The following is a 22382-nucleotide window of genomic DNA, read 5'->3' on the forward strand; positions in this document are numbered from 1 at the left end:
TTGAAGACTCTGCTCCCATATCTCTGCTGTTGTTTTTTCTGCAATCTCATCTGAAGCCAGTCTGTTCAGCACTGGCAGCTTCAGCTACATACCCTTTTCTCAGGAGAGATACATCGGAGGCACTAGGGAGGTTGTGCTGAGAGAGAAAAGAGTTTTGGAATGGCAAAGAAAACCATCCCAGATGTTCCCTTTGTTTGAGGAACGTTATATTTGAATGTATCTGTCACTTTTTGCTTGTTACACAGTGTATGAAAAATGATGGCAGTCCTGTGTCTGCTGCTATCAGGTAGTCATCTTTTGCTGAAGTTGCTCATTGGATTCATTGGAGTTCTAGAAGATCAGACAGTAGCATGCAGTTCTTTTCTCACTAGTCTAAGTTCAGGTCCTTAGTCATAGATGGTATTCATGGTTGCTCCCCACAGATCTTGTGCTGTTACTTTGAGCTGCCTTAGACATTTATGTTACAAGTCTCACCTTGGGAAGCAGAGAGAAACCTCCACATACTCCACTACCTCCTCTGTCCTGCTGAAAATGGTCTTCATGACTGATAGCTAAGGCACAACCCAGTCTTAAGACAGAGAGGAGTAACCGGTGAAAGTGGGATTACATTTTCTACCTAGGTTTTTGTGTCCTTTTTTTTTTCCTGCCTTTCAGAAGAATTTTATAAATTGATACGTTTACAAATGCAGATTTCCCAACCATGCTCATTTTGAGGTAAACACACCGGAACAATGCACTGATGCGTTTCATGGCAAGATTTAAGTGACCTGTTAGCTTTGTTTGCTGTTTGAAGAGAAAAACACTGTAACATTGTATTTCATAAAAACCAAAACAAGACAACACTCCAAGCTCATCTCTGATTAAACTCTTTATATCCTCTGGTAGGTTTCTGGTCAGGTATCCATATGAACAACGTGTTTTATACTGCAAATGAGAAGCAAGATGCATTTGCTTGCATGTTTTATACACCTGCATTTGAGGCAGCCATGCTGCATATACTTCACAGTCACTAGAGAGAAATGGATGCTACTAGACAAGGCTTCCTCTGACCTTTTAAAAATGTTCTCATGAAGATGATGTGAGTCATGCCCTAGAAATGCCTATTTGTCTCTGCTTATAGAGTATGGCTGGAATGACTAGATCAGAATAAATGCATGAGATCACTCAATAGAATAATAGAATGGTCTGGGTTGGAAGGGACCTTTAAAGATCATCTAGTCCAACAGCCACCCCCACCCCTATTTGTGGAAATGAATCTCCTGAAGATTTTTCACAATTCTATAGAGATAAGTCATATAATGTATTATTATACACTTTTGGTGTGCTTGAAAACAAGTTTCTTTTAATTAAAACCTGAACACAGTTGCTTTGCTAAATGAAATAGAAAGTTATTATCGTGTAGTGGATAATGAGTGTTGCCACACCATAACATTCTTGCAGAAAGGTAAAAGAGCACTTACCATTTAACAGGCTGAAATAATGGAGGGCTGGATTCCTCACCTACACACATACAGGCTACTCACACATTTCATCATTCAAAGCGCTCACATACATGGTCCAGATTCCCCTCTCTCCAAACCCAGAGGGGGTTTCACTAGCTTGGTGGCTGCTATTCCAAGTGGCTGCTCTTCTAAATGATAGTTCATTCTCTGACTCTGCAGATTGTCTGCAGTCCTTCAACAATCTGCCTGCAAAACTCAGAGATAAATTTGTTTTTCTTGATTCATGAAGAAAGCAAAGGCAATTACAGAATTTTATTAAGTGGACCAAACCTCAAATTGGTAGTTATGGGTTTTTTTGGTTTTTTTTTTTTGAGAATGAAACGTTTGATAAAGTCAAGCCACTTTCTTTGGAGTGCTTTTAATTCAGCAGATCAGTAAAAACATTTGAACTTCAAGACTTACAAACAGGTTTATATTGAAATGCTAGAAGAATTCTCATCAATTTCTGTGGAATATAGGTGCTGGTGTTTTCTGATGAAAAACTTAATTTGGAGGTAAAAAAAGGAATCAAACAAACCTACTGATATTACAGGCGATCACTTGCTGCAGCTAAAAGAAACAGATACTTTTCTTTCTGAGAGCATCTAGTTAACTAATGAAAATAATTCTCCTGTTTTACCATGCATTTTCTACTTCAAGTCAGATGAAGCTTCCTGTGATAGTATTGCAGCACAGACTACTGCCCCAGCAATCTTGGACACTGTAACACATGATGATTCCTGCCCAAAGGAGCCTCAAGTCCCCTTGAAAGCTGGAGATAGGTCATGACCAGATCATAGAGCAGCAGCTGCTGACCAGTGAGAGAGATGATAGAGGCTTTCAGGTGTTCTAGGTGTCTGAGTTCATTCCTATCCCATGCATCCTGGTGTCAGTTTTAAATTAATACCCATTATATTATGAAATTATTAACTTCTAAACTCACTGTGTTGGTAGTTGTAAGAAGTGCTAGTGGTTGGAAAGAAGAGTTAAGAAACTTTCTGGCATTGTATTTCATATTTTTAAGAGAACTCAATGTCAAGAAGTGATTTCTTGCTCCTAAATGCTATTCCTCTTTTAAAATGGGGGGGAAGAGGTGCTACAAATTTTTATAAGTACACAGTTGATAAACTTTCTTCAACTTGCCGTAGTTAGATTTCATAACTAAGTTTTGGTTAAATTTATAATTTATCCAGCTGTCAAACAAAATGTGTATAAGGTGCATATTAGAACTTGGTTTACAACCGTGTCAAATTTGGTTCTATTCTAGACCCCAGTCTAGAGGCATAGGGAATAACTAAAATGTATTAAAGTTCAGTACTGAATGAATACTGTCTTCATACACCCCATGACTAAGCATTGAGATGACTCAAGCCCTAACTTATGTTTTTTTTGTGGATGATTTAACATTGTGCAGATGTTTTTTGCTTAACAATAGCAAAAATATTTTTCCTTCCTTCATTTGTTAATTTGAGTCTGTTTGGTCTGTTTAATATTGGAAGCTGACGCATTGAGTTTTATTTCCATTCTTACCCTGGGAGGTGTAATTTTTCTGGTTAAATGTTAATCCAAGAAAGTGAACCATGTTTACGCAGCGATGAGCAAAACAAAAGCAAAAGGTTGCCACCCTGTCGTGTCATTCTTCCCACTCGCTGCCTCCTGTTTGCAAGTCCATTAGCTAAAGCAATGTAATACAGAGAAGATTATTAGATATTTGTTTGTCCAAAGCATCACCAAAAGGGTTAAAGTATCACATTTCAGTCTTTGGTAGGATCTCTGAGGTGCGTGGGTTCATGTTCACAAGCGAATGCCTTCTGGTGTACTCTCTAACTCTGGTCTGTTCTGCACTTTCTCCCTTTACTGCATGCATGCTGCCTCTCTCCCAGCATAGCACACTTGAAAAATGGCAGCAAAGTGGTGTACTCTGTAGGGAGCTTACACTGGGCAGAGCTGTTCCCTGTTGCATGTGGTCTGTAACCTGACTGAACAGCATTGTGAGCCTAGAATTCTACAGCAAGGAAACACAAACCATCATCTTATATTTTTAAAGAAACCGCTTTACCGTGTTAGTTGAAGATTTTTGAGTACTGAAAAACAAGCAGAAAGACCTGTAGTAGGTTTAATGAAGGTTCAAACTGGCATCTTAGCTCTCTTATTATACCAAACAAGCATCTTTATACTGTTTTCTTACACAGTAAGATGGGATACTTCATAGACTTATTAAGTTTTAACATAAATGCTTTCGTCTTTAAACACTTATAATTTTGAAATGTTATTACACCAGTGCCAAATGAGACATAGCTTGAAGGCACTTACTGTGGTTTGAGAGATATCTGCAGTCCTGTACATGTACAACAGCTTTGCCAAGACATTATCAGAAAGCTGGAGTCGTGCCTGACCTAAAAAATGGACTGCTGCTGAATCCATTGTTTTTGCTTAATGAATCTGAGTTTCTTACTGCTAGGAAGTCAAACCCACATGATATGACTTTCAGCTTACAGAGGTTTAGACTTTAAAAATTAGAATTTCAGCCTTTCTCTCAACTTATATTAATTCCAATATACTGGTGCAAGTTTGTATGATGGTATTGTGTGCTTTTAATGTCTCTTCAAACAATATTGCTGTCACTCATTCCTTGCTCTTTGGTTAATGCAATATATGAATTGCCAGTTCATAAATCTTACAGTTGTTCTATCTGAAGACAGAAATTTATTAGATTTGAAATTTGTTCTTAGGGCAAGAAACTTCTTACTATGTGCATTGTATACTGGCTACAGCTCTCAGTTGAATCCAAGTGCCATCCCATTCAACAAATTTGGTTTTCTTGCTGCTTCACCTCAGTGCCTTGAATCCCTCTTCCTTACCTTGTAAATGTATTGGTTTTGTGCAACAAGCATTTCCTGGTGCTTCCATACCTGCTGGCAATGGATTTGCTTTCCTGGGTGTGTGCACTCTGCAAACACTTCATTGAGAAATGAAGCTGGTTTTTCTTGCTCCTGTAATGTGACATTCTACAAGTGGTATGGTTTAGTTAAAACAGGAAGAGAGATGTGTCTTTACACCCTCAATATGGTAAGCATTTACATTTGTTAAGGGTTCTTAGTATGGTAAGAACCTTTTTAAATCTGTCTGCCTTTTTATTAGACTTAATGTTGACAGTCCTTCTGTTCCATCCCCCATTATAGTCTTATATGTAGTTGTGGGCCTCAGGGGAAAAAAAAAATGGACGACAACAGAGCATGTTTTGGTGACTACCTAGTGATGCCATATAAGTTTTGGATTTTATTTCAGACCCTGACGTGAGTGCACTTCGGACACATAGCACTGGTGGGTTTTAAGCATTGCATAAGTGAAATGTGTCTCTTTCCGTTTAAGTATAAAAGCTGAGTGCATTGGATTCAGATTCAGTATGTTGTGATACAGAGTGCCAGCTTTGAGCTGGAAGGTGTGAACTATTTCCTTCTGAAGCATGTGTCAGAGGCAGCCGTGCCATTGGTCCTGCACCTGCTAAGTTTCAAACATTGCCTTTGTTCCTCATGCAGCTTTGGTTTGGGCAGTGGCTGGTCCCTTTTTGAAAGATGCCATATTTTGTCTTCTCATGTGTCAAAAGTAAATTACAGTCCACATCACCACCTATGTTTGGCTACTGTTGATAGGAATATCTTTGGGGATGAAAATATCGTTTGTGCCTGTTACAGCTACATCCATGCTGGTGCAGACCACGTTTCTCTGCTGGCAAGAAGTTTCCACCAGCAGTAGGTGAAGGGTCTGTCACTAGGTGAAGTGATCCTGCACCACTGCAGTCACTGCATGTGGAAAATGGTACCTCTGTTGCTGAGTCACTAAATTATTCCACATACTGGTTTCTGGCTAAGTAAACATAAAGACTTGGCGGTGGAGCAATTTCTTGTATCAAGCAATTTGATAATAGCGCTACTGAAGAAAAGAGGATAATTCCTCTTGCTTCCTTTCAGCTCTGCTGCAGTCTCTTCAGGGCACGATGCTTCTCTTCCTTCTCGAGGAAATGGGGGAGAGATTAGAGGAAAGCATTTTAGATGATTTGCTGGGTTGGGGAGGATACGCATGACAGTGACAACAGAGGTCACTGCACCTGTGGTAACGACAAATGTAGCTGATTGCAGTGGATTCCTGGTAATTCCTGTGGCTCTTAACTAGCATCTCTCACAAGAATTCAGTTTTGGGACTGCTGCATTTCCAATTGACATAAGCAGTTAGCAAAAATAAAAGAAATAAAAGACATGTTCTCCACTGCAATACTTTTGCTCTCCCTCTCTTTTTTTTTTTTTTATTAAACCTAAGTGATTTTGTCTTAGGAGGATGAGCTCTCTGGATAGTCACGGTTACATACTTAGAGTACGTGAAGACATAGAATCATAGAATGGTAGGGGTTGGAAGGGACCTTTAGGGATCATCTAGTCCAACCCCCCTGCAGAAACCTAGCTCAGGTCATGCATGAACGAGTCTAGGCAGGTCTTGAAGACCTCCGGGGAAGGAGATTCCAGGAAGGAACCTCCCTGGGCAGCCTGCAGGATAAGATGCACCTTACTATTCAGTTCTAATTTTGCAAGAGCTATCAGGTGCTAACAAGTCTGTCATTTGTAACATATCTTTCCCTCAACAATAGCTTCAGAGAGGAAGATTCCATTCTAGAAATCCCTTTCCACAGGGATAAGAGAAGTGGAGAAAGCATGCAGATAGTCCCAATGCACAATTGTTCTACTCTTTTCCATGAGGCAAACAGCCACATGTTCCAGAAGCTAATTTACATACTGCCTTGCCATTGTGCCACTTCGTTCCTCCTTCACTAGTTCCTTTGCAAATAGAATGTTAGATTCTTGCATTACTCTGACATTAATGCTCCATATACATGTTGAATATAGATTAGAATTAACACCACCCTATTAGGCACTTGACAGTTTTCCACATGTCCTAATTTGCATTTTAGTGTTCCCCAAATCCTCTGTTGTGTGAAATCTTTGCTCATTTTAGGATGAAAACCACTAAATTTCCTAACCAGGCACAGGGCTGCTTAATAAAACATCAAAAGTCTATTAAAAGGATTGTTGTCACTTTCTAAAAGCTGGCTGGCTTTTTTTTTTGGTTTTAAACCCTAAGTTGATTCATTATTCAGCCTTTTTCAGCTGACTTTTTTTTCTAGACTATTTAGAAAAGAGAGACCAAAAGTAGTGCAGAAGAAGAGAAGCACAATTTTCCATATTAACTCTTAATGTGAAATACACACCTAGTCTCTAATCATGTGTTATCTAAAGCAAGGAAGTTATAAGTGATAGATCATTAAAACCAGGATCACATTATTAATTGCCCTCCTTTTCCATAGAGCAAGTGTTCTTGCTTGTTTTTCATTTGCCATTCTTTTTGTTTACAAAACAAACACGATAAAGTAGTTTATTATACACTTATGTGTACCACAGAAATCCCACTGTTTACCATAAAAGATACGGGAGCTAAACCAGATGATCGTCTGCTGTGAGGCAGAGGATGTTTTGGTACCTCTCGTACCAGCATATGGCAGGATGAAGGCAATGTTATCAGAGTGAAGTAGGATGCAAGCACCAAGGATTTATTAGATCTACTTCGTGTAGGGTAAAGATACATGCACTGTTTCGGTTCTAAAATAATAGCCTTGCAAGAGTAACGTTATCCAATAACTGGGAAAACTGGGCTTATTCAAAGTTAACTGCTGCTAGTACTCCAACTGGCTTGGGATAGAGAACATCCCTTAGAGGTCAAATGTGTTTATAAGAAGCCCTGTATAAGCAAATACGAGTTTCTCTTGAGATGTTACTGGTATTGTATTTGAGTAGCAATTTCATAGTGCAGAAGAAAATCTGGAAGGTAAGCTGAGTCCAAATCTTAATGTCAGTTAGCTGGTTGTTACATGTATAGATAGCTGTCAGAGAGAAAAATTGGACTTTTTCATCATTAGATATGTTACTGCAGCCCTGAACACAAAAGTTGTTATTTTGACATGCTCAGTGTTGTGCTGGAGACTCTGTTCTCCCACCAAAGCAATAAGTGAAATTTGAGGATGCTGTTTTTTAAGACCATTGTTGGTGTGGTTTGGGTCTTGGTAATACTGAGTATGACTGCCACACCAGCTCTTTAGGAATATATTTTTGCCAATTCACAAGATATTTTAGCCTACATAGAGTTGATTTGAACACACAAACAAAGAAAGTTGTGTTTTCTCAGAGTTACCAAATCCCACTGTTACATGATAAAGACAGGTAAAACCCACCAGATTTTTTTTTTCATAAATGAGGCTGAAGGATCTGTTCCCAGATACGTTCAGTAAATAATCGAATGCAATCAACAAAAGCCATTGTGAACAGAATAAAACTCCAGTTAATGATAGTCTTTCCATAAGAACGGATTACACTACAAACAGGGAATCATAGAATGGTAGGGGTTGGAAGGGACCTTTAGAGAACATGTCATCCTTAATTAAATGTCTGCATTACGTGGATAAATCGTTTCTTTAAAGTTTCTGTTTCTCTGAATTTACTGTGAAGCAAGTGTAATGGATGACTTGCTGAGATGCAGGTGGATATTTGTTTTGAGATGTCTTACCTTTAGTGCTGTGAGTAGAATCATTCCTTCCCCCACCAACTCCCATGCTTATTATTGTCAGGATGGAAGTATTACAAAGTGAATATAGTCATTTAAAGGTATTGCAGTAGGAAGATAATTGCACAGCCTTGTGAGAGCATAATAATCAAACATTAACAAGTAAATAAACAACAACATAGAAAACATGACATATAAATAGCCCTTGAGATAACCTGATAGTCTGCAAGTTTTTCTGTGGTGGCTTTCGAAGTATTGCTAGATTAAGGCTTTCTCAAATTAGACATGATGATAATGTCAAAATCACCTACACTTGTTTGTTTTGACTTTCAGGTAGTTTGAAATAAATACACCCAGCTATTTTGTGACTCCAGACTATAATTATGACAAGAGACTGATTCCGCATCTGCTTGTGAATTCCTGTCTGAAGGCCTGAAGTGTGCCAGTGAGTGTTGACCAGGGCACAAGGACATACAGTAACTGGGAAAATGACTGACTTTCTTGAGGAAGAAACAGAGAAACAACCTTTATTTCTTGTGTAGTTGGAAGGCAAAGCAATGCAATCTCGCCACCTGTTTAGTGTAAAGAAGCATTGACTTCTTGATTGTGTGGATCTTGTAACTCTGACGAAAACGTGCCTTTGGACTTGTGTAAATAAATCATCGGAAGAATTGATTGGGCAAAGCAGTCACTGAGGGAAGAGTCACTATTCAAGAATCATGTCAAAGCACTTGGAGATCATCAATTTGTCGTTTTTGTTGGAACATGAAAGGGAAACAATATTGGGAGTACTGAAGAGAGACGAGTATCTGAAAAAAGTTGAAGATAAAAGGATAAGGTAACCTTTTTTATTATTGTTCTTAAAAATACAATCCATAGTTTAGATATTTTTGTAGTACCCAGTAAAGGTTTTCTAGATGCCACAAGAGAAGGATAAGTGTTGGGAGGTGTTGCAGTTAATTGTAAATCAAGTTGTGTTAAAAAGAAAATTACTTGCTAACATGGCAGTCCAAACAAAACTTGTGTTCATTACAAAAAATAGTAAGAAAGATAACAAGTGAAAAAGTACATAGCAGTGTTTTTTAAATTTCAGACTCTGTAGATTTTGCCGAGTTTGGCCAAATTTTCTCCCTGTGTATGGAGATTTTATTAAGACTCTTGGACTTTCTTCCTATGAGAGTAGGAGTGCTTTGTGCCTTCAGAACTGACTGCATGAGGAGAAATTTGGAAGGTGTCACAGGGAGAGAAAGCAATTGCCTCTGAACAGGAATCCATACAAATGCAAGGTAGTGACACTTTTCTTTCTGTTGCAGTACTGACAGAATAGAGATAAAGAGGGACACTTGCTTTTTCAAATTACTTAAATTTCCTAATAAATACAGGAAACTGGAAATCTCAGATACGGATCTCCAAAGTCACTGATGGGAGAAGTGTAAACTCAGGATATGAATAAAATCTGTGTGTTCTTTTCTAAGGAGAAAAGGTAAAAAAATCTTAGGAGAACAATGTGTGGAGGCAGGCTGAGTCTCAGCTATTGTAGATTACTCAAATTGAGTTAGTTCAGCTAAGTATTGGTTCTGCAAAGGCACACATGCTTTTCCAGTATGTTGTTACTGCTCCCTTTCAATTCTCCCTGTTGCCCTTTTAAACTTTTATACAGTGTTGGTTCAAAGAAATAAGCTTAGTGTGTATGAATGCAGCACTTGATGGCAAGGCTGCTGAGTATAGTGGATGACACAGGGAAGATTTACAGCCTTTACTGGTTTCTGTCCGTGTATTCCAAGGCTGGGCTGCTTTGTTCTTCCCTTTGATTTGCTAAAAAGCATTTTAGACATTGTGTGTTGCAAAGATGTACTTTCAGTACCTGCTGAGGTTTCTTTTAGGTAAAACTGTTATTTGGAAATCCATACAGAGTTAGCCACAGGTTTTGGAAGTCTTTCTGCCTTGAGAGAATAAAGTCTAAGTGAAATGCCCCTATTGGTGTGCAGTCTGTTTAGCAAGGGAAATGTAGTGACTAATCCAACTTAAATGGAGTGGGATAAAACTGGTTGCTGCTGCAAAACTGGAGGGAAAGATGTTTCTTTATGGTCGTGTGGGGAAATGAATCCTTTCATCTCCTTCATGATTTGTCAGATGAAAAGGAAAACAGAACACAAGAAAACAGATGGAGCACTGTTTGTTCCAGACATTGTACTCTTTTCTGTAATAGGATAAACACTTCCAAGTAAGTATTTCAGTTTTCTAAGGTGATGGCCTTGGAAATGCGTGATATACTAGTAGTCATCAGTCAGATGCATTAAGATGAAGTGCAGCAGCATGTCAGTTCACTAGCTTCTGAAACCCCCAGAAAGCTTTCTTTCATACTACTGTAATTTCCCGGTCTCAAGTGGAAAGCTGAAATTGTTTTGTAGGTTTGTTGGTTGGTTGGTCTGGGTTTTGGTTACTACGTGGTTTGGGTTTTTTTTGTTGTTTTTTTTTTTAATACGATGTCTTAAAAGCTGAAAGTTTCTTCTTTTTTGGCACTAATGGAAGATGCTCTGCCAAACCTACTGAGTTTGAGAACCTCAGGCATGTCTGAGGAATGCAGTTCAGTAAAGTGGAAGGTGGTATTCGTTTATCTGCATTTTTGGTACCAAAATAAAAAAGAGGCATCCTAAGAAAAGATTGACAATGAAGTTAATCTGAAATACAATGATGATTAGGATAACTAATGATGCAGTGTTATGCTTGTGCATACTTCTAGCACCTGTGTGCGAACCAATTGGTTTCGAATTCAGAGTATGTTTGAAGAATTGTTACGACACCATACTGTGCATGGTAGAACATCATCTGTAAAATACTTCCAAGACTATAAAGAACTGGGTGGGTAGCTGCTTCTTTGGAGACTTCATGTTTTTTCTTTCTCAGTACAGCTTGGCAAGGATACATTTAATTATGTATGTATACTTCAGAAGAACATTTGTTGTCTTTGGAATTCTGTTTGATACAATCTGTTATATATTTTATTGAAGTACTTTGCAGAAGAACCAGTCCCTTTGTATTTATTTTCAAAGCATTTTTCGTTCTAGCAAGATGTTTACTTGTACATTGTACTGTGTCTGTACGTTTATTAGTCTGTTCCACTATTTCTGAGATTGTCTTGTAATTGGTTTTTTTTTTGTCCCTATTGGTTTTCAAAATCCATAGTAACTTGAAAGGATCTTTCTGTTCAACTTGAGAACAACGGTAAGTGTAGGAGGATATCCTAATAATGAATTTAAGGATATCCTAATAATGAATTTAAATTAATTTAATAATTTAATTAATTTTCACTGTTATTCCTCATACTTGTGTTCTGGAGTGCAAGTGGCCTTTCACCGACATGCAAGAAACACAGGAGGCAGCAAGTAACTCTTGCTATGGTCTGGTTTTGATAATAAAAATTAGCAACCTGCTTAATAAATATTAGAGTTTATGTTCTTAACTTTAAATGTACATCTCGTGTGACTGGAAATTTTCTTGAATATTGATTTAGAGCTGTTAGTAGATTACCTGTGCAAATAACTACCAGTGTTCTAAACGTTGCTCTGTGGTACTTTTGACGTCAGTTGAGTGACTATCGTGATTGTTTTCAAATGCTCAGATTATTTGGGTGAAATAATTGAATTACATAGAGCTAAAGAAACTAAAAATAGTGAACTTGACCATACTGAGGGTGAAAATGTAGGGTGTTTTTTAACCTGTTTATTACTGGGAGAAATGTGCATCCAGGTAATTCAATCAGGACATTCTGAATGGAATGCTTTGGACTGAAATATGTATTTTTCTTTATTTACCCAATAATTTTATCAGAATCCCAGAATCTCAAGGGTTGGAAGGGATCTTGAAAGATCATCTAGGTCAAACCCCCCCTGCCAGAGCAGGACCTCCTGGAGTAGGTCACACAGGAACTCGTCCAGGTGGATTTTGAATGTCTCCAGAGAAGGAGACTCAATAACCCATCTGGGCAGCCTGTTCCAGTGCTCTATCACCCTCACAGTGAAGTTCTTCCTTGTATTTCTTTGTTCTTTTAAGACTTTCTTTATGGATCTTAAAAGGTTTTTTGTGAAAACCCTTTCCACATTTAAAAGTGTAGTGTCACAAGTCATGAATCAAAAGCATGTGTTTGCCAAAAGGGGAGTGTACCATGTATTAGGTGTGTTTCATCTAACTGTGGTTGTTTTGTTTCTCTTCCAATAGCAGCCCTAATGCATACTCCTCAGCTCTGGTATTACTAGTAAACTGATGTCCACTGCATTTTGCATGTGGAGCTAGCCCATCATCTCAATATTTTTATTCTACCACAGACAAAACATGCATGACACTCACTGCTAATGGACATTGCTTTCTCACCTTGACTATATTTATAGACAGGATTGAATAGGTTCTTTTCATTTCTTTATGAAGCAAAGCTATCAATACCACACTTTTAGAAGAGGAGACACCAGTGTCATAATTGGTGAACTGAGAAAACAAAGGTGTAATATGCCAATTTCTTCCAAGGATAAGGTTTTATTGGGTTATTGAATTATTTCCTCGGCATCTAGGCTGTGAGAAGTTGCATAGGTATTGCATCAGCCCCAGAAGAGCATTGATAAGGAAAGGTGGCATTCCTGTCTTTTCAGTTAACAAAAATGGCATCTCCTTATTAGTTGGGAGTGACCCACAAAAGCAACTTAGAGTATTAACTTTATTGCTGTATAGAACAAATGTTTAGTTACCACATGGTGGTACCCATGCTAAAAGCTAGTACTTTATTTTGAAAAAAACATAGTTTGAATAATGGAGATGGGAACTGACTTTTCTGCTGAGTATACAATTGGACATTTTTGTAAGCACAAAAAATTGCAAGGTAGTATATAGTGCGATATATGGTCTGTGTTTATGCAAAACTGACTATAAATATTAAAGAGACCTTATGTTAAAGCATATTGCTCATCCATACATGTATGGGAAGTTAGAAGATTGCTCATCTGGCACATATCTCATTTTTTTCAAGTGAATTTAACACATTGTTATGTTTTAAATCAGAAAGTTTTCCATCACAAGTAGTTACGATTGCCAGTAGTATAAGAGAGAGAGGTCTGTTTTGCTCTCCAGTGTTCTTTGAGAACAAAAATCATCCATAGGTGAAAGAATTTCTGATGGTGATTCGTTCTTATATTCTGAGTACAATTTGTTCTATCAAAGACTAGTAAGAAACAAGCAATTTGCATTTTATTTTTTCATACTAGTAATAGTTTTTTAGTTGAGAGGATGAGGGAGTTAATCAGAAAAAGATTCACCTGTAGAAGTTTGTCATCATTGCAGTATCCAATATAATTCCAATTCCCCTATCTCCCTTTGTTCTATCATTGAGCTTCATTCTGCCATTCATTACACTAGTTCTCTTTTCCTTTGCCAATTAATTCGTTGCCTCTCTCTGTTTTCACTTGTTACCACCAATATACCTCCATACTTGGATATTTTTAGGACAGTTTTTATCATACAGATGTTACATAAGCAAAAGGTGAAAACCTGTGCTTATAAAATAAGGACCTAGAAAATACTTAAAGTACTCAACTGGCTAGATTTTACAATGCAAGGAGATCTCAGTGGAAATTGTTAGCAACCTATCCTTTTGGGAATTGTTAATAATATTTACGGTTACTTTCCACATATTGAGTCAGACAGTGGAGGGAATCTAGATGAATTTGGAGAAGGTACTGTGAATCAGTCTAGGGAGGAAATTTCATTTCTCAGCCTCCAGAAATATGTTGGTACTGGTTAGTGAACAGAAAAAAATCTCTAGTGTATAAGTTAATATCTGTAGAGTTTCAGAAGGAGGATGTGTCAACTCCTCTGTGCAGGAAACAGAACTTTGTGAAGAACAAATGGAAGAATGGAGCAATTTCCCGTATTTAAAGATTTTTCCTGCTGAAGTCTTTATTTGTAATTGGTTGAGGACAGGTTTTGGGGTGGTTTTTCTGTGATTTTCTGTGACTCTTTGAATTTTGGAATTTAAAATGGCAAAATAAAATGAGGAATACTTGAATTCTGCCCTGCATCTTAAGATGAAAAATATTTTTGAAATGGAGAGAATGAAGATGCGTGAGAAATTTGAAAATCAGACTGAGGGGCAATGTGTGACATTGCTTACAACAGCATGTTTTCAAAAAAAGGACAAGAGGTGAGGTATATAATGTTTGCAAAATAAATCTATTTGGTATTTAAAAAAAAAGATTACCTGACTCAAAGCAAGTGGATCATGCTTACAGACGTGAAGGAAATAACGTCATTTTTTAGAGTGAATGGCTTGAACTGTGAATATCTTGCCTCTTGCAGCAGTATAGCTATTCTGCTTCTCTTTATTTGGGGAATAAATGTTTTCTACAAGCATAGTATTAAGAAAAAAAATGATGTGTTCAAGCTTCTCATTGTTTCTTCCTCTTTGCAAGATTATAAGGGTTTGGGAATATTCCATCTCTGGAGACTGCATTTATGAGGAAAGGATACTTTTGTCTACCTTGGGACTTTTAACATCAGCAGAGAAGAGTTGCTCTTTTAAGTCCGCTTTTTATGCCTCTTGCAGGTGGTGGGCATCTGTGCAAAGAACTGTGGCTGCTTGCTGCTTATTTGAGTTTTGTAGAATTGTAGTCCTTGCTGACTGCATTTTTTTCCTCATCTTTTCAAGGCATCAGGTTTTCATATTTACCTGTTAAATGGACCTGAGTCATTTCTCCGATTAGATTTGGCTAAATCTGTTTCTTACTTTGATAGGAGCCTTTTAGGCCCCACTTGGATAGGGTTAGATTAAATCGTTCATTGTTACCTGGGACACTAATTACAATAGAACTCTTCTCCAATGCAATTAACATATTTTCTCAGACAGTAGAGGGATCTTAATATAAATTCACAGTTAGAAGAATGACTAAATATTCTGCTATCCTTGGTAGTAATAAATTTCTTTTTAATAGCTATCTTCTATCAAACATTGTTGTTATAGATGGTTTAGTGTGGTGATGGAGCCAAGTTAGACGTCTGTGGCCAGTGGGGTTCCACAGGGATTGATTCAAAATCAAGCCAGTCTTATTCAAAATTTCATCAGTGACCTGGATGAGGGGACAGAGTGTACCCTCAGTAAGTTGGCCGGTGACACCAAACTGGGAGGACTGTCTGATTCCCTAGAAGGCTGTGCAGCCATTCAGTGGGATCTCGACCAGTTTGAGAGTTGGGCAGAGAGGAACCTCATGAGGTTCAACAAGGGCAAGTGCAGAGTCCTGCATCTGGGGAGGAACAACCCCGTGTACCAGTACAGGCTGGGGGTCACCTCCTGGAGAGCAGCTCTGCAGAGAGAGACCTGGGAGTTCTGATTGAGAACAAACTAAATATGAGACAGCAATGTGCCCTCGTGGCCAAGAAGGCCAATGGCATCCTGGGATGCATCAAGAAGAGTCAAGGCATGTTCTCCTCTCTCTCTGCTCTGCCCCAGTTAGGCCTCATCTGGAGTCCTGTGTCCAGTTCTGGGCTCCCCAGCTCAAGAGGGACAGGGAACTTCTAGAGAGAGTCCAGCAGAGGACTACAAAGATGATCAGAGAATTAGAACATCTTTCTTATGAGGAAAAACTGTGAGACCTGAAACCGTTCAAGCTGGAGAAGAGGAGACTGAGGGAAGACCTCATTAATATTTACAAGTATGTAAAAAGTGCATGTCAAGAGGATGGGACAGCACTTTTTTTTCCTGCAGTGTCCAGTGATAGGACTTGGGGTAATAGACAAAAACTGGAACACGAAAAGTTCCAATTAAATGTAAGGGAAAACCACTTTACTGCAAGAGTGACAGTGCCCTGGGCACAGGCTGCACAGGGAGAGTGTGGAGTCTCCTTTTCTGGAGGTTTTCAAAACTCGCCTGAACACAGGTGGACCTCAAATGTGCTTCCCTAGTGGGAAGCAAAATACTAGGCAAGCTTTTAGCAAGGCAGTGTATCCACAAATGACCTCATTCTGTCAGAGCTTAGTCCCTAGTGACTTAATGTTCCCAGCCTGCTTCGCCGGTCTGCAACCTGTGATCTTTTATTGCTTTTATCTGACACCTTCTGCTGATCTTTAGGTGAAGCCACTAGTCAGGCTTTTAAAATTCCTCTTAGTGCATCTGTGTGTATGCAGAGATTGTGATTTCAGTGAGCTGAAGTGCTTCATGATATGACTCTGGAGGTTCTTGAATGGCAGTGCATGAGAGTGCAGGGGAGGGATAAAGGAATGAGGACACAGCAACACTCATGCATGTAGTGCTGAAAGATCTTGGCAGCTGCTGAGCTGGGGCCCTGAGGAGGAGGTATTCTGATGTAGAGTGGAGTTCAGGAAGGGTTTGAAAGGATAGAGGGACTCAAGGTAGAAGGGAATGGGGGGTTAGGGGGAGGGGTGAAATAAAGTCTGATCTAGAGGCTGTGGTATGGGATGAAAAGCTCTGGAATTGAGATTGGGAGTCAAGGTACAAAGATACATTAGTTAGAGGTTTGTTTTATGATGGGATCCTGCTTGAGTCCCTGGTTTGGGAAGACAGCCGTAGAAAAATTCCACTCCTGTCATCCTTTACATGTTTTGATTTGGTTTTTTTTTCAGATTTCGCATAGCCACTGCAGGCTTGCATATACATTCCTAGCTACACTCTACATCGGCATAGTATTAAATGCACAGTGAAAGATTTTCTTCTCCTTCTGTGGATGCACAAGATAGTCCTGTTTTTTGAGGTGCTATCAACCGGGGCTTAGCATACCTCGAAGTATTGATGAGGGAAAAGCAAAGATGTTTTACCAGTTGTCCAGAACTTTTTATCTGTCTGCAGCTACTTGTACTGATCTACGACAAGATTTTCCTCTTGTGAAAGCATGTCTGAGAGGTGAAGGATAGATTTTTTTCTTCTTTGTCATATATGTGTCAAAAAATACAGCAAACATGAAAAAAAAAGTATTGTACTTATTTGTATCTTGTAGCTTTTAGCACTAAATTTTAGTCAGTTAAAAAGTTCTTACAGATCAATGAGTTGTATTTCCCAATTAAAAGATTTTATTTTCTTACTTTTAGGAAATTAAAAAATGAGCTTCTGGAAGTGAGAAGAAAAGGTGGAAACCATCATTGTCAACAGGAAAACAGCAGAGTCTGTCTTCGCTGTCAGAAAAGTCTGGGCTTAATCTTTGACAGAGGAGATCTGTGCCAAACCTGCAAGCTTCGAGTGTGCAATAAGTGTCGTGTTGTGGGAACTGATGGGCAGTGGAAGTGCTCAGTGTGTGCCAAGATTGCGTAAGTTGTGCAGCTTTCTTAAATACATTCAGTGATTACCCATGTATAAGTGATTTTGTGCTGGCAGCACTGTTTTCGTAGAATCATAGAATGGTAGGGTTTGGAAGGGACCTTTAGAGATCATCTAGTCCAACTGCTCTGCAGAACAAGGTCCACCTACATCAAGTTGCATAGGAATGTGTCCAGGTGGGTCTTGAAGACCGCCAAGGAAGGAGACTCTACACCCTCCCTGGGCAAGCCGTGCCAGGATTCTGTCACCCTCACAATGAAATAGTTCTTTCTTATGTTTATATGGAACTTTTTGTGTTCCAGCTTCATCCCATTACCCCTTGTCCTGTTGCTAGATACAATATAAAAAAGGGATGTCCCAACCTCCTGACAACCACTGTTTATACTTGTAAATATTAATGAGATTCCCCCTTTAGTCTCCTCTTCTCTAGACTAAACAGTCCCAGTTCCTGCACCCTTTCCTCGTATGAAAGATGTTCCATTCCCCTGGTCATCTTGGTGGCCCTGTGCTGGACTCTCTCCAGAAGTTCTCTATCCCTCTAGATCTGGGGAGCCCAAAACTGGACACAGGACTCCAGATGAGGCCTAACTAGGGCAGAGCAGAGAGAGAGGAGAACATGCCTTGACCTGCTGGCCATACTCTTCTTGATGCATCTCAGGATGCCATTGGCCTTCTTGGCCATGAGGGCAAACTGCTGGCTCATGTTCAGTTTATTATCAACTAGAACACCCAGGTCTCTCTGCAGAGCTGCTCTCCAGCAGGTCAACCCCCAGCCTGTGCTGGTGCATGGGGTTGTTCCTCCCCAGATGCAGGACTCTGCACTTGTCCTTGTTGAACCTCATGAGGTTCCTCTCTGCCCAACTCTCAAGCTGGTCGAGGTCCTGCTGAATGGAAGCACGTCAAACATTCACAAAATGCTTATTGATTTACTGTCACTCCTCTCAACAGTGTGAATTTGTCTGAGACAAAGTACTATGGTACATGGCATTTTTAGTCTAGCACAGAAGCATATGCATAGCACAGCCGTAAGGGAAGAGGCTTATCTGATGATTTTATTTGCTGCACTGTTTTGGAGTATCTTTTTTCCAGTTGCAATCCAGTTTCAATTACTTTGTTTTCTACGGAAAGCTGCAAGCATCACAGATATTAAGTTGTTGGTGGGAAGTACTCTGACAGAAATCAGTTACGAGCCAGTTGCAATCTGTTCGCATTACGGGGAGAGAAATGTAAGAGCTGAGTAATTCAAAATCAACAAAACAGAATTGAGAACAAGTGAGATCTGTATGTTCTGACAGACGTGGTATGTGGATCTGTAAGACAGGTGTAAAAATTGTGAGCCCAAGCACTTCAGTCCTTGTTTCTATCCTTCCTTTTTTTCTGTTTATAGCAATTGAACATCTCTGCACGAAGAGAGAGGGCTGTCTTGCTAATGACACTATTAGTGAGCATTCCAAAGGAAATTGTGCTGTGGTGGGAGGCAAAACAAAATGGATTATCGCATTTCTCACAGTTGGAATATTGAGCATGGGGAGTGGAGGAGAAGGCAAGCGGATCACAGTGCTGAAAACAGAGAATCGGTTTTCTACCAGGGTATCAAGTGAAGAAACAAAAAGAGATGTTATATGTTCAAAGATATTTACTTGTTGTATACTTAGAAGAATAATCACTTGATTGATATCGTAGTACGGGATTTTGTATCTTGACTCAGTAACACAACCATGAAGGAAAGGAGACATGTATTGGGCAACAGAACTCAGTTATACAGCTTGATGTAGGAACTGGGTGGTACAAGATAAAGATGTGATAAAATAATTGCATTAAAGAGGGAAAGAATCAGAGTTTTGTTTTTTTTTTTTACAGGCTGTTAAACTAATGAGATCAGGAAGATCAGGCTTGTTAATTATATCAGAGTGAACCCAAATTGCTAGTTATGTCAGTCTTTGGCTACCTACACAGTGAAAAATTAATACACCAGAACATGGAGTTTAGGGTTTGTGTCTTCTAACTTTAACTTTAGCAGATTAACATCTGTTTTTAGCTAGATGCTTTAACCTTGAGCCAGTGGGGCACAACCAGAGGACACCCATCTTACCTCTTAAGATGAAGCATGTTCAAGTGCTTGATTTTTTGAAATTATTTTAAATTGGTAGAGACTTGTCTCAGCTTCTTGTAGGTTGCTTCAACGAGTTCCTGACATGAGCTCACTGCTGTGCCTTTGAGAAATGAAGAAATGCAGGTGAGCATGGAGAACAGCAAACACAATACTACTCCTTAAAAATGAAGAAAGGAAGATCAAGGGATTTGTTGGCTCTGTCAGATTACCTTTTATTTCTCTAAAAATTACAAAACAAATGATTGTCATGCTGCTTGAAAGGTGAAAGAAGATAACAAAACAATGACTAAGAGCTGACTCAAGAACAAATAATGTCGAAACCAATTTAATTTTGTCCTTTGACAGGGTGACAGACCTGGTGAGTAAAGGTGGATCTGTTGATGTCTTATAACTTGATTTAAGCAAACCTAATAGGACTAGGAGTAATGGACAAAAGCTGGAACACAAAAAGTTCCACTTAAGGAAGAACTTCTTTGCTGTGAGGATGAGGGAGCCCTGGCACAGGAGGCCCAGGGAGAGTGTGGAGTCTCCTTCTCTGGAGGTTTTCAAAAACCTGCTTATACATGTTGCTGAGTGACCTGATTTAGGTGGACCTGTTTTAGAAGAAGGGTTGGACTAGGTGATCTTTATAGCTCCCTTCCAACCCCTACCATTCTGTGGTTATGTGAACCTGTCCATCTTTTTCTCACGCTGTACTAATAAGCTAATCAACAAGGGGAGGTATACTCTGGAATAAACTCTGTCAGTTTGACTGCAGACTTGCCTGGAAAATTATAAAACTCTATTATCGGAGAAGTTATGGACATTTCACTGTCAAATTAAAAAAAAAAGCAGCAATTATAGAGCAGGCTTTTTACTCTTAAGTATTTTCATTAAAGGGATATAACAATACAGCAGATGAGGTTGCCAGTTACACGTGCAGGTAACAAAACTGAGAGGCATTCTGAAGGACAGGATTAGGATTCAGCAATGCTTACAATTTGAAGAAGTGATTTGAAGAAAAAGCAAGTGGTGGCTCCTTATGGGCATGTGGAAGTACTACAAGTGGACATAAACAAAGCTGCAGAAGTATAGAAGGAGGATGAAAATAGGTTATGCACCTGTTCCTTAGGCAAGGATATGGGTATTGTACTGAATGAAAAACAGAACATGAATCAACAGTCTTTTCTGTCCAGCATCACACAGGAATGTACAAACAGAATTATAGACTGTAAAATACATGATGCAAACCTTCCCAGTTTTGTGTAGCCCACTTGATGATGGCCAGTTGGAGAAAGCTCAGCAGAAAAGTGTGGTCACAAGTGTAGCACATGAGATGTCCAGAGTAATGGAAGGAGTCAGACATATTTGACCTGGAGAAGAGAAAACGGGGTTTTAAATCTCCAACAGTCAACTGTGTTGAGGTTGGATAAGAAAAGTAATGTGATACTTAGATTACAGTGGAAGAATTTAGGTTAGGTGATATGAATATTGTTTTAAAACCAGATCAGATAAACTTCTCTCAGGAATAATGACATCAGTAAAGATGGTTCCAGTTTTGGGGCTGAAAGAGGAGGTAACTTCTCAAAACATAAGCCACCTCTGCTTCTTGTGGTTGTGCTGCAATTCTGTGATGTTAGCAATCATCTTGAAAATGATTTCTTTCTAAAGCCTGTCTTCAAATTGTTACAAACAAGGGTGTAATCTGCTTGCAAAATGCTAAATTTATGTTGGTGATGGGTATCTTTATTAAATGGAAATCATATAGAGTGTTTTTGCAAGACTATAGTGACAGTTAATGATCTGTAAAATGCCTTTTACATTGCTAGGAGCACATAGAGAGATTATCTTCTGTGTGGGCAGTGTAGAGATTAACGTTTGAGACAGGTATTTCAGTTAAAATATTGTGCATAGTTCTAGTTTAAATTCAATCAGTTCTGCTTTCCTCTCACTGAAGTGAGAAATGCAGGTAGAATCAGGATTTTTAGTCTTCTTTAACTACATTTTAGAGGAGCTGATTAGTACAAATAGGGCCTCTGTTAAGATTAAAAGGCAGAGAGCAAGATAAAGAAAATAGGAATCATAGATTGTAGAATCATTTTGTTTGGAAAAGACCTTCAACATCATCAAGTCCAAACCTTAACCTAGCACTACTAGGTTCAAAACTAAACCATGCCCCTAAGCACCTCATCTACCCATCTCCTGAATACCTCCAGGGACAGTGCCTCAACCACTTCCCTGAGCAGCCTGTTCCAATGCTTGGCAACCCTTATAGTTAAGCCATTTTTCCTAACAGCCAATCTAAATCTCCTCTAGGACAACTTGAGACCATTTCTTCTTACCCTAAATTCAGTGTTGAGACAGTTATGCTGTATGAGTGGCAAAAAAAAGGCAAGAGAAGGGAAAAAAACCCTTTTAGTTCTGTAGCATTGATCTGCATACAGTGTTTGTGTCTGTCAAATTGGTTTGGTTTACCATGCTAATGATTTTGCAAAAAGTGTTAGGAAACTTTTTTTTTGCTCATGTCCTGTTCTTTTAGCAGCTTTGATGACTGAGACTGGATAAACGTTGATAACAGTATAGACTGTAGTACCTGCTGTTCTGTTGCATTTGCAGAGCCAGGTTATACAGTTGTTATAATGGATATGTGCACTCATATCCCAGTCTTACATACTGTGAGACCTGTAAAAGGCAGGGGAAGGATTCGTGGCCTTTGTGAACTCTTTGCATTTTAGTGCTATACAATTTCTTATCTGCTCTGCCAAAATTGTACTCAAGAATGTCTATTAAGTGCTATTTCAGGTGATAGAGGTAGCAGTAACTTGTAAAAGTCTTGCTCATCACTTATATCTGCAGAAGGAAATTTTCCAGAACTATTGGAAAGCCTATTGCATTA

At 39.0% G+C, this 22382-nt stretch overlaps 1 protein-coding gene across 5 annotated transcripts in view; it reads left to right on the forward strand.

Annotated features, from left to right (window-relative positions):
- Positions 1–22382, forward strand: part of SYTL5 (synaptotagmin like 5) — an 82729-nt gene that overhangs the window by 16818 nt on the left and 43529 nt on the right. For all 5 annotated transcript variants that reach the window (XM_061999990.1, XM_062000009.1, XM_062000018.1 and 2 more), the window contains exons 2-3: positions 8421–8925; positions 17169–17384. In XM_061999990.1, the coding sequence (XP_061855974.1) occupies positions 8807–8925; positions 17169–17384 (335 nt within the window). In that variant the 5' untranslated portion in view covers positions 8421–8806. The remainder of the gene's footprint in view (positions 1–8420; positions 8926–17168; positions 17385–22382) is intronic.

The sequence above is a fragment of the Colius striatus genome, chromosome 1 (assembly GCF_028858725.1).
Source record: "Colius striatus isolate bColStr4 chromosome 1, bColStr4.1.hap1, whole genome shotgun sequence".
NCBI classification, from domain to species: domain Eukaryota; kingdom Metazoa; phylum Chordata; class Aves; order Coliiformes; family Coliidae; genus Colius; species Colius striatus.